The 13131-nt window shown below is 43.7% G+C and overlaps 1 protein-coding gene across 1 annotated transcript in view; it reads right to left on the reverse strand.

The window, feature by feature from the left end:
• Positions 1-13131, reverse strand: part of LOC127618934 (uncharacterized) — a 131715-nt gene that overhangs the window by 108670 nt on the left and 9914 nt on the right. Inside the window, 2 exon segments of the mRNA XM_052091636.1 lie at positions 7332-7760; positions 8004-8598. Of these exon segments, the coding sequence (XP_051947596.1) occupies positions 7332-7760; positions 8004-8598 (1024 nt within the window).

A 13131-nucleotide genomic window follows, 5' to 3' on the forward strand; every position in this document is an offset into this window, starting at 1 on the left:
CAAAGCTTGTCAGATGGGTTCTCTCTCTCTGGAGTTTTGGGCAGCCTTTTATCTCCCCGCCTCTCACTGTGAACATAGAAATCACAATTAGCAGCAATTCATCTCAGGTGAAAATCTGTACCACTTCCTCTCTCCCCAGACAAATGCTCGGCTATGCCCTCACCCCCACATAGCCCCACTGCCGGACTCAGATTGGAGGAACGGCCTGGCCTGCCTAGTCCCATCCTCTTTAGTAAAGAGGAAGCCTGCGACAGCCATCTGCACCCCGGAATGTAGTCCACCTTGAACGTAAACGGCTGGCATTGGCATCCTTCTTGCGGTGGAGCCTGCATAGAAGGATGCATATTATGTGATATATGCATGATCACATAATCAATTCTATTTTCTTATGCATAACTGAAATATACTTTGAATCATATGTGTCTTAAGAGTTAACTTTTTGATTTCAGGAACATTCCAGAGCCTTTCTCTCTGTCCTGCACGTAGGCTGAAGGTCTTTTGGGGATAAGCTTAGCTGTGATGAGAGGGGGGCAGGGGGAATGTTAAACATATGTCCCAGATGGGTTTTGTGTTTGATTGTTACCTTTCCTGACTAATTATATGGGTTAAAATCCTATGCAATATTACCTGAATAGTAGAAGCGTGATTTTTTATTATTATTTCTTTAGGGAAGAAATGTATGCCATTTCCACCCTCGCCTCTGCCCGAGGAATGAATATTTTATCTATGTGTTTTGGCTTAAATGGCCTGGTAATGTGTGCTCTGGCTCTCCTGTGCCCAGAGAAGAACTGTCGTTCGTCAGTGTTTTGTGTGTGCGTTCGACCTCCTACCCAGGAAGACACACCAGGCTGACTCGAAGACGCCCCGCGACCATCTGCGAGGTCACTTCAGACGTAAATCTCGGGCCCCATGACGACAATTGCGCTGATTAATGTTGATAGGCCGCATAGCAATCTATATGTTGTGACTTTATGTTCTTTTAGCCAATCAGGAGTGAAATAATATAATGTACTCCTTGCAAATGGTAAAATTGATGTAAGATTTTGTGTAATGTACGAGTTGGCTTTCGATCTCCTCGTGAGACTTTACCGCTGGCTCTACCAATTTCACTGCAAACTATTCTTCAGTAAATTTTGGATTCTTTAATTGTACTTCTCGACTCCTGGTCTTCTTTCTCCATATCTGGTCCGGGTCATAACTGTTACACACCTAACAGGTGTTTTATGAGGTTAGTGAGGCTGGAGAGAGGCAAGAAGACATCAGCAACCTCCGTACTTTATAACTGTTAGAGGTGGTCTCCATAAGGGACCGAGATGAACTGATTGGCTTTTAGATTCACCTCTGGTCCTAATACCCTCACTGTCCGGACCGCCTCACTCCATGGTTTTAGTAGGTAGAGGTTGTAAATATGACGTGCCCCACCCCTATCTTTACGTACTACCTCATAGTCGATATTCCCAACTCGTCTTGTGACCTCAAAGGGCCCTTGCTACTTTGCGAGTAATTTAGAGTTTGATATAGGAAGCAATACAAGTACTTTATCTTCCGGTGCAAATTCCCATAGCCGAGCTCCCCTGTTATACAGCCGGAACTGACGGTCTTGCGCTTGTAGCAAATTTTCCTGTGATGGACACCCCAGTGTGTGGAGTTTTGCTTTCAGGTCAAGAACGTATTGAATTTCATTTTTACTCTGTGAAGGTCCCTCCTCCAAATTTTCCTTCATGACTTCTAACATGGCACGGGGTTTATGCCCATTTAAAAATGAAAATGGGAAAAACCCCGTGGAGGTTTGCGGGACCTCTTGCACAGCAAATAACAGGGATTCAAGCCCTGCTCTCGGACACGCCCTGGGTCCCCGCAACCACAGCAGACTGGCCCAGGCCTCCTGCCCATTTATGTACGCCACCGCGGTGGTGCTTTCTGACTTGATCAAGATGTGTTTGCCCTGAACTAGCGGGAGAAACCTCCACATGGCAAAGAAAACAGTCAGCAACTCCAGGCAGTTGATGTGCCAGCGCAGCGGGGCCCCTTTCCAATGGCCCGCAGCTGCGTGCCCGTTCCACACAGCGCCCCAACCCAATCTGGAGGCGTCGGTCGTGACCAGGACGCGTCGAGACACCAGCTGCAAGGGGACTCCTGAGTCTGTCCAGGGTTTGAATGTTTGGCAGTAGGCGGGGGTGACCATCACTCAAGACTCGAGTCTGTAGCCAGTGCTGAGCCAGTCTCATATGCATCAACCCCAGCGGCGCGACCACCGCGGAGGATGCCATATGCCCCAGGAGCTTCTGGAAAAGTTTTAAAGGGACCGTTGTGCCTGGCCTGAAGGTGGCGAGGCATTTCAGCACTGACTGCGCATGCTCGTTGGTGAGGTGCGCTGACATTGAGACAGAGTCTAACTCCATGCCGAGAAAAGAGATGCTCTGAACCGGGGCGACCTTGCTCTTTTCCCAGTTGACCCGAAGCCCTAAACGGCTGAGGTGTCTGAGCACCTGGTCCCTGTGGGCGCTTAGTAACTCTCAGGAGTGGGCCAGGATGAGCCATTCGTCGAGGTAGTTGAGTATGCGAATGCCAGCTTCTCGAAGCAGAGCAGGGGATGCCTCTGTGACCTTCGTAAAGCCGCGAGGGGACAGGGACATGCCGAATGGGAGGACCTTGTACTGATACTCCTGTCCGTCGAAGGCAAACCATAGAAAGGGTCGATGTTGAGGCAGTATTGAGAAGGGGAAGTACGCGTCCTACAGGTCTACCGCTGCAAACCAATCTAGATGCCGGATGCAAGTTAAAATATGTTTCTGCGTGAGCATTTTGAACGGGAGTTTGTGTAAGGCCTGGTTGAAAACTCTGCAAGTCCAATAAATAAACTTAAACAAGGATTCTCCTCCCGGCCCTCCACCGGGGGACAGAGTGGTCTTCTTACCAGCTCCGGAGTGAATGTCTCGGTCTCTGGGTCGATTGTCTCAGGAGCGCCTGGGAGCCTTCCGGGACTGCTGTGAGATGGGGGGCTTGTGCTTCCTGCGGGTTGCTCGACGCGGGGGCCGAGAGCTGGGCCTAGGTTGAGGCGGAGCAACACATTTCTTAGCCGCAGGAGGATGCCCTCGGCGAGCAGACGGGGCTTGGCCCGTGGCGGCAGGGTTGCGGCGGGGCAGGATATGTGAAATGGCCTCCGTCTGCTTCTTCGCCGCGGAGAACTGCTGGGCAAAGTCCTCGACGGTGTCGCCGAAGAGGCCAAACTGGGAGACCGGCGCGTTAAGGAAGTGCGTCTTGTCCGTCTCGCGCATCTCGACCAAGTTCAGCCACAAATGACATTCCTGAACCACGAGAGTGGCCATCGCCTGCCCGAGTGACTATGCTATGGCCTTCGTGGCCCTGAGGGCGAGGTCGGTCGCTGAGCGCAGTTCCTGCAGCACATCAGGATCAGGACTACCCTCTTGCAGATCTTTAAGTGCCTTGGCCTGGTGGACTTGCAGAAGGGCCATGGCATTCAGGGCGGAAGCGGTCTGTCCAGTGGCGCTGTAGGTTTTGGCGGTCAATGCCGACATGTCCTGCAGGCCTTGGACGCGAGCACAGGGCGACCCCGCCAGGTGGCGGCGTTCTCGGGGTATAGGTGGAACGCAACCACCCTATCAACCTGGGGAATTGCCGTGTACCTGTGAGAGCTCCACGTCGAGGGTAGTGAGAGCGGATGAGTGAGGGGCATTGTGACGAGCAGAGAGGGGTGCTCTCCATACAGTCGTCAGCTCATCATGCACCTCCGGGAAAAAAGGGACTGGGGGGCGTGGCTGTGAGCGGCGGGCAGACCCCAGGAACCAATCATCCAGCCACGACGGCTGTGGGGAGGATGCAGGGTTCCAGTCCAGCCCCAAGCTGGCGGCGGCCCGGGCAAGCATGTCAGACATCCGTGCGTCAGTCTGGGGCAGTGGTGGCTCAGTGGTTGAGGCTCAGGGTTACTGACCAGAAGGTTGGGGGTTCAAGCCCCAGCACCACCAAGATGCCACTGTTGGGCCCTTGAGCAAGGCACTTAACTCTAGGTTGCTCCGGGGGGATTGTCCCTGTAACAAGTGCACTGTAAGTCGCTTTGGATAAAAGCGTCTGCCAAATGCATAAATGTAAATGTCTCAGCCTGGGCGTGCTGGACTGAAAGCGGCAGCCCAGACGAGTGATACCAAGTTTAAATCTTTCTCACATAATCTTTTGATAGAAGTTAAAGCTGTCCCTTAGACTCTGAATTAGCAGGGAATAATACACTGATGCCTCATGACCTTTTCCAAAAGCAGTAATCACCATTCCCAGAGTGTCTGCCACTTTAGTGGGGTGTATGCTACTCCCAAACATAGTACAGAGCAGGTGGCACAGCTGTAAATACCTACGAAAAACTGAGATCTGGGAATCCCAAAATGTTGAACCAAATTTTCAAAGGATCTCAACAGTCCACTCTCATAAAAGTCACCGTGTGTAGCAACCCCCTCACAATCCACTCTGACCAGCAGAAAGGGTACTTATTAATGCATAAATTGGGGTTAAGCAATAAATTTGAGTCAACATTAAAATAAATGTCCATACCGAGTGCAAATGCAAGATAACGGGGTGTAATTTAAATTCTCCAGTTTGCTTAATAGAAAGGCTTTGCAATTGTGAAATAAGGGCAAGAAGTTCCTGTTCAGTACAAAACCAGGGAGGGGCTCTCTCAGGTGGAAGCGATCAATGAGCCAAATGTCTGAGACTGAATGCATAAAAAAAACAAAAAGCCCACCTCACATCAGCCCATGTAATTTAAATAAAAAAAATGAAAACAGTGTAATCTGGGACGTTTACCATTCCAAATGAAGGACTTCGCTAACCTATCAAATTACTTGAAATAAGAGAGGGGGACAATCTATAGGGAGATGGGAATATAGAGAGGGAATTTTGGAATACAATAAATTTTAATAAAATTAAGCTTCCCAATCATAGATAAATGTAATGAAGCCCACATAGCTCGAAAACCTTTTTATTAGAGGGTCAAAATTAACTAACTAAATCACACAAATTTGCTGAGAATAAAATACCCAAATACTTCATGCCCTGTTTGGTCCACTGAAAGGTGCCCATCTGAAAAGCAGTTACTGGGCAGGAAATTATTCTGTAGAAGCAAGGCATAGATCTAGAAGTGTTGGAGATGAATAATAAAATATATGTGTCAAGCAAAAGTTTAAGCGCCACACCTCCCGCCATCACCCCTGGAAAATCATCTTCCTTTGTTATCGTGGCTGCTAATGTTTCCAGGGCAAGACAGAACAATAATGTGGAAATAGGGCAACCATGTCGGGTTCCCCTATCCAGAGTAAAATAATCCGAAATTAATTAATTTGTTTGTACCATCGCTACCATGTGTCAAAAAAGTAACTTAATCCAACAAATAAAAGTATTCCTGAACCCGTATATTTCCAAATTTTTAAAAGATAATCCCATTCTACTATATCAAATGTCGTTTTGGCGTCAAGTGAGATGGTAGTGATCGAAGTCTGATCATTCACCACTGACCACATGATATTAATGAAACGCCATGTTATCAGAAGAGCTGCGGCCCTGAGTAAACACCTCCTGATCAACAGCCATGGCCAAAAGTATTGGCAGTGACATAAATTTTGTGTTTTGCCAAGTTTGATGCTTCAGTATTTGTAGATAAGTTTTTTCACATGTTTCTATGGTATACTGGAAAACAATGATAAGCATTTCATGAGTTTTAAAGGCTTTTATTGGGAAAAAACATTAAATATATCCAAAGAGTCAATATTTACAGTGTTGTTCTTCATAACCTCTGCAAATCACTCTGGCATGCTGGATATAAGATTCTGGGCCAAATCCTGACTGATGGCGACAAATTCTTGCCTTATTAGTGCTCAGAGTTGATCACAATTTGTGGGCTTCTGCTTGTCCTCTCGCCTTTTGAGGATTGACCACAGGTTCTCTATGGGATTAAGATCTGGGGAGTTGCCTGGCCACGGATCCAAAATTTCAATGTAATGATCTCCGAGCCACTTCATTATCACTCTTGCCTTGTGACATGGTGGTCCATCATGCTGGAAAATGCACGGATCATCACCAAATTGTTCCTGGATCGTTGGGAGAAGTTGCTCTTGCAGGATGTTTTGATACCATTCTTTATTCATGGCAGTGTTTTTGGGCAGAATTGTGAGAGAGCCCACTCCCTGTGATGAAAAGCAACCCCACACATGGATGGTCTCAGGATGATTCACTGTTGCACAACACAGGACTCATGGTAGCGTTCACCTTTTCTTCTCCAGACTATCGATTTTCCAGATGTCCCAAACAGTCGGAAGGGGGTTTTAATCAGAGAAAATAACTTCTTCTGCTGTCTAATCCTTGTACTTCCTGCAGAATATCAGTCTGTCCTTGATGTTTTTCTTGGAGAGTAGTGGCTTCTTTGCCCTTCTTGACACCAGGCCATTGTCCAATTGTCCCAATATTGAGCAAGTTCTGCACTGATGGTGACACGATTCTGTAGCTGATTCCTCAGGAGGAAACGGTCCTGGCACTTGCTGGACAGCCTTCGGTCCTGGCGCTGGGATGTCCTGAAGTCTTCTTCACTGCAGTTGAACATCTCTCCTTAAAGTTCTCGATGATCTGGTAAATGGTTCTTTCAGGTGCAATATTTTTGCAGCAATTTCCTTGCATGTGAGGCCGTTTTGATGCAAAGCGATGATGGCTGCACGTCTTTTTTAGAGGTAACCATTGCTAAAAAGAACACAATGATTGGAAACACTTCTTCCCTCATTGTATAGCAATCAGTCTGCTCTTATAATCCAATCAGAATGATAGAGTGATTTCACCTGACTAGTACTCGTTCACACTTTCCCAGGTGCTGCTGATATAATTAGTAAAATGATGTTAGCTGGTCATTTTGTGCCAGGGCCAAAAAACTGTGAAATTTGGGTTTTTGTGAAAGTAATTTTTTTTGGCTAATGAAGCTTTTTGCAATTATTTAAAATGCATCTGATCACTCTGCACAATAATCTAGAAACAATGTGAATCAACACCACAACAACTGAAGCAGAAATCTTTGCAAAACACAAAATTGATGTCACTGCCAATACTTTTGGCCACTGCTTTATATGTATAAGAGATGTCATAACTTCTAAAAAAAAATGTTGAATATTTTTACATCTAGCTGGATCAGACAAATTGGATGGTAACTCTTTCACTCGTTAGATCTATGTCCTTTTTAAGAATCAGACTGATCCGGGCTTGTGTCATGGTTGGCAGAAAACAGCGTGAGCACTTAAGGGTTTTCACCAGTATGGATTCTCTCATGTGTTTTCAGATCTTGTGACTGAGTAAAACTCTTTCCACAGTGTAAGCACTTGTAAGGTTTTTCTCCAGTATGGATTCTCTCATGTTTTTTCAGGTTTTGTAACTGAATGAAACTCTTTTCACAGTGTGAGCACTTGTAAGGTTTTTCTCCAGTATGAATTCTCTCGTGTGTTTTCAGGCTATATGACTGACTGAAACTCTTTCCACAGTGTGAGCACTTGTAAGGTTTTTCTCCAGTATGGATTCTCTCATGTTTTTTCAGGTATTCTGACCCAGTGAAACGCTTTCCACAGTGTGAACATGTGTAAGGTTTTTCTCCAGTATGAATTCTCTCATGTTTTTTCAGGTGTTCTAACCGAGTGAAACGCTTTCCACAGTGTGAGCACTTGTTAGGTTTTTCTCCAGTATGAATTCTCTCATGTTTTTTCAGGTGTCCTGACCCAGTGAAACTCTTTTCACAGTGAGAGCACTTGTAAGGTTTTTCTCCAGTATGATTTCTCTCATGTATTTTCAGGTCTTGCAACTGAATGAAACTCTTTTCACAGTGTGAGCACTTGTAAGGTTTTTCTCCAGTATGACTTCTCTCGTGTTTTTTCAGGTAATCTAACCAGGTGAATCTCTTTTCGCAGTGTGAGCACTTGTAAGGTTTTTCTCCAGTATGACTTCTCTCGTGTTTTTTCAGGTAATCTAACCAGGTGAATCTCTTTTCGCAGTGTGAGCACTTGTAAGGTTTTTCTCCAGTATGAATTCTCTCATGTGTTTTCAGGTAATGTGACCAGGTGAATCTCTTTTCGCAGTGTGAGCACTTGTAAGGTTTTTCTCCAGTATGAATTCTCTCATGTGTTTTCAGGTAATGTGACCAGGTGAATCTCTTTTCACAGTGTGAGCACTTGTAAGGTTTTTCTCCAGTATGAATTCTCTCGTGTTTTTTCAGGTGAGGTGACTGAGTGAAACTCTTTTCACAGAGTGAGCACTTGTAAGGTTTTTCTCCAGTATGAATTCTCTCGTGTGTTTTCAGGTTATACGACAGAGTGAAACTCTTTTCACAGTGTGAGCACTTGTAAGGTTTTTCTACAGTATGGATTCTCTTGTGTGTTTTCAGGTCTTGTGCCTTACTGAAATGCTTTCCACAATTTGAGCAGGTGAAAGTACTTTTGGCTGCTCTTCTTTTCTGGTTTTCTGGTGATAAATTCTTCTTAATCTCTGAGCAAGTTGTGAGATCATGAGGTTTCTGACACTGACGTTCCTCATCCACTTCTTGACATTGCACCTTCACTTCCATCAGCTCTACAATAAACACAGTAAATGGACAAAAATCAATTCAAGTGGACAAATGTAAAAAGTAATCAAATTGAACCATAATTCAATGCCAGAACACAACAAATGTCCAGTATTAATGTGATATTTTCTGTGCAAGCGGTATTTATTTGTACTGTTTATTCCACCTAATAACTGCATTTAATGATTATAGTCATCAGGGTTTGAAATTAACACCTAACCACCCTGGAAATCAGCAGTAGCTGTATTTCTTTCACTCTTATTAGCCACTTTGGCAGGTGTGTTTTTTTTAGGGTTTTTCCTACATTGAAAATTCTGTGAAAGTTGGGCCAATGTCAAAGCTAATTTTATTGTAGTCATCTCACGTTCGGTGCTTTATAAGCACTAAATATGCTGCTAATATTATAGTATATTTTCAATATTCTAGTATGTTTTTATATATCAAAATACTTATATGAGTTTCCAGGCCTTTGTGTGAGCCAGGAGAGAGCATATGAGGTTACTAAAAGTGTTGATACTGCAGAGAACACAAAGAATGGTATATAACCTTGAAAAACAAGTGTATTTCTTCAAAAACAAAAAGTGTTTCTGTTAATCAATAGTACACTGATGAGAGTCCTTGGTGTGCTGGCATGTATCTTTTCAAAGATACTTTTAATCAGTTATTATATGAATGGTGTCTTGTTTTAATAAGCTAAATGTATTATAATTTTGCAGCTGGTGTGTTCTTTCAAATAACAATGTGTATGAACAAACAAGGCTGCCCATTGAGAGAATGTGCTGAAAATGCAGGATAAAAGATAAAAAGTATTTGATGGAGACATGGCTGTTTACGCAGATGTTTCTAGGAGTTGATGTACTCTGTCCATGAACTGTAACATGAGGTCAAGTTATGAGAGGCTACCAAAGATATATGTTTCTTTTTCTTTTTAATAGATAGACGAGGGATCTCCCACCAATATTTAATTAACAAAGGACGTAGAACATATTGGTGGGAAAGAGACAAGGCAGTGACCCCATGGGTCAGAGACAGTGGGTAACAAGATAACAAAAAGGTATATAACTGAGAACTTAGAAAAATTAGTCAGGACAGACAGCTGGCCGGTCTCATGTTTGTTGGTGTTCAATAAACTACAACTTTGGCATCTGGAACTCAAGACTCTGAGAGGTTTCTTACAACTTAGAGAGATTCATCGTGATATTCCACGACATATCTTTGGCACCCAACTCGTGGGGCTGGCATTGAGGTCAAGGGGGCAGAGGTCGCTGGTGGGACGGCTTGCACGAATCGCACAGAAACACCGGCGCCAGAAACTGAGGTAAGCATCTTTGCTTAAGGTGTTTTTGTGTGATCTGTGGCGAGTCCCAGTAAGTGGCTTCCCTAAGACTTTTGCCAGTCCAGACATAGAATAATTCGAACTAATTGGCTAAAATAGAGATGAGTTCCAGATTTCAAAGCATTTGGGGCGGGATTATTTAAGAACTATTATTTAAAAAAGTCGAGAAGCGACTGAAGGTTATTTAAAAAAGTCGAGAAGCGACTAATAGATATTTAAAGAGTCGAGAAGCGACTGAATGTTATTTAAAGAGTCGAGAAGCGACTGAATGTTATTTAAAGAAGTCGAGAAGCGACAGTGTTATTTAAAGAAGTCGAGAAGCGACTGAGTGTTATTTAAAGAGTCGAGAAGCGACTGAGTGTTATTTAAAGAGTCGAGAAGCGACTGAATGTTATTTAAAGAAGTCGAGAAGCGACTGAGTGTTATTTAAAAAGTCGAGAAGCGACTAATAGATATTTAAAGAGTCGAGAAGCGACTGAGTGTTATTTAAAGAGTCGAGAAGCGACTGAATGTTATTTAAAGAAGTCGAGAAGCAACTAATAGATATTTAAAAAGTCAAGAAGCGACTGAGTGTTATTTAAAGAGTCGAGAAGCGACTGAATGTTATTTAAAAAGTCGAGAAGCGACTGAAGGTTATTTAAAAAGTCTAGAAGCGTACTAAAATATATTTAAAGAGTCGAGAGCTGACTAAAGAGAGTTGAGAAGCAACTCTAGGCCTGGAGGTGAGTCGAGAAGCGACGACGCGTGAAAATTCCCGGTTAGGTGCATTTATTCAAGGTTTGGCCAAGAAGTGGCAGAGAAAATCCTGTACAGGTGAAAATCCTAACTCGGGTGGTTGAAATTCGTGTAAAATTCCTCCAGGTGTTAGATTTAGTTATTTATTGAAGTGTTTGACGGAACCCGGACTGTGTAGAAAACGGGGAAATGTTGAACTATGTGCATGTTTGAGATAATGAATAATGTGCATGACTAACTATGTTGTTGGTGCATGTGTGCTTGCGGTACTAAATGCGCTGTTTTTGTGTTTATTCAAATGCATGATTACAGTGTTGATGATGTATTGTGTGCAGAGGCAGAATAATACAGAGAATCAGGTGCAATGAGGAGATGCTAAATGAGAGCAAAAGTGGAAAATGAATTGAAAGTCAATTGAATAAAACAATTGTTGAAAAAGTATAAAGACGCAAAATGGCACCTGATTCTCTGATATCTCCCTGCCTTGCTCTCGCTCACTGGTCAGCTGAACGGACAGCTCTGTGAGTGAGGGGAAGGGGAGATTAAGAAAAAAAAAAAAAATAGAATAATTGGGAAAAAGATAAAGAAAAGGCAAAATGTTTTCCATTGCAGTGAACAAGACTAGAGAAAAATGCAGAGACAAGCGAGTTTTGTAAAGTCTGGAGATCAACGCAGATCTGAAGAGTGGGAGAGAGAATTGGAGAATAAACTGATAGAGTCAAAAGGGGATCAGTGATCATTTTTGGAAAGAATCAGAGTATATACACTCACCTAAAGGATTATTAGGAACACCTGTTCAATTTCTCATTAATGCAATTATCTAATCAACCAATCACATGGCAGTTGCTTCAATGCATTTAGGGGTGTGGTCCTGGTCAAGACAATCTCCTGAACTCCAAACTGAATGTCAGAATGGGAAAGAAAGGTGATTTAAGCAATTTTGAGCGTGGCATGGTTGTTGGTGCCAGACGGGCCGGTCTGAGTATTTCACAATCTGCTCAGTTACTGGGATTTTCATGCACAACCATTTCTAGGGTTTACAAAGAATGGTGTGAAAAGGAAAAACATCCAGTATGCGGCAGTCCTGTGGGCAAAAATGCCTTGTTGATGCTAGAGGTCAGAGGAGAATGGGCCAACTGATTCAAGCTGATAGAAGAGCAACTTTGCCTGAAATAACCACTCGTTACAACTGAGGTATGCAGCAAAGCATTTGTGAAGCCACAACACGCACAACCTTGAGGCGGATGGGCTACAACAGCAGAAGACCCCACCGGGTACCACTCATCTCCACTACAAATAGGAAAAAGAGGCTACAATTTGCAAGAGCTCAACAAAATTGGACAGTTGAAGACTGGAAAAATGTTGCCTGGTCTGATGAGTCTCGATTTCTGTTGAGACATTCAGATGGTAGAGTCAGAATTTGGCGTAAACAGAATGAGAACATGGATCCATCATGCCTTGTTACCACTGTGCAGGCTGGTGGTGGTGGTGTAATGGTGTGGGGATGTTTTCTTGGCACACTTTAGGCCCCTTAGTGCCAATTAGGCATCGTTTAAATGCCACGGCCTACCTGAGCATTGTTTCTGACCATGTCCATCCCTTTATGGCCACCATGTACCCATCCTCTGATGGCTACTTCCAGCAGGATAATGCACCATGTCACAAAGCTCGAATCATTTCAAATTGGTTTCTTGAACATGACAATGAGTTCACTGTACTAAAATGGCCCCCACAGTCACCAGATCTCAACCCAATAGAGCATCTTTGGGATGTGGTGGAACGGGAGCTTCGTGCCCTGGATGTGCATCCCACAAATCTCCATCAACCGCAAGATGCTATCCTATCAATATGGGCCAACATTTCTAAAGAATGCTTTCAGCACCTTGTTGAATCAATGCCACGTAGAATTAAGGCAGTTCTGAAGGTGAAAGGGGGTCAAACACAGAATTAGTATGGTGTTCCTAATAATCCTTTAGGTGAGTGTATATTATACAGGGTAGAGGAGGATGTTAACTAAGTTTGATTAAAGTAGTAAACTTAGCGGAGACCTTACAAGAATGGCTGTTTGTTGAATGGAAAGAAATTGCAGCAGGTAACATTTCTCTCTCATACAGTACGCTAGAGACTGAGTGCTGTGAAGAGCTGTAGGGGAGGGGCTGCTAGAGCGAGAAATGGGAGCTGTAAAGGGAGGGCTGTGAGCATGCACAGTAACAGAGAGACTTTTTTCCTTGTCTCAGTTTTCCTCATGAAACAGAAGCCATAATGTGGAAATAAGCTGTTACTGAATTTGAGAGGAGACTAACTGAGAGGAGAAAATAAATAGAATTAAAAAGATTAATAATAGAAACACAGGGAATTAGTGATCATTTCTGGAGTTATGAACAAATTAAATACAGTCCAACATTTAAAGGTGATTTTTAATAGAGAAAGGAGAATTAGCACCCATATAGAAATTGTCTTGAACAGAGAC

The sequence above is a fragment of the Xyrauchen texanus genome, chromosome 25 (assembly GCF_025860055.1).
Source record: "Xyrauchen texanus isolate HMW12.3.18 chromosome 25, RBS_HiC_50CHRs, whole genome shotgun sequence".
Lineage (NCBI taxonomy): Eukaryota > Metazoa > Chordata > Actinopteri > Cypriniformes > Catostomidae > Xyrauchen > Xyrauchen texanus.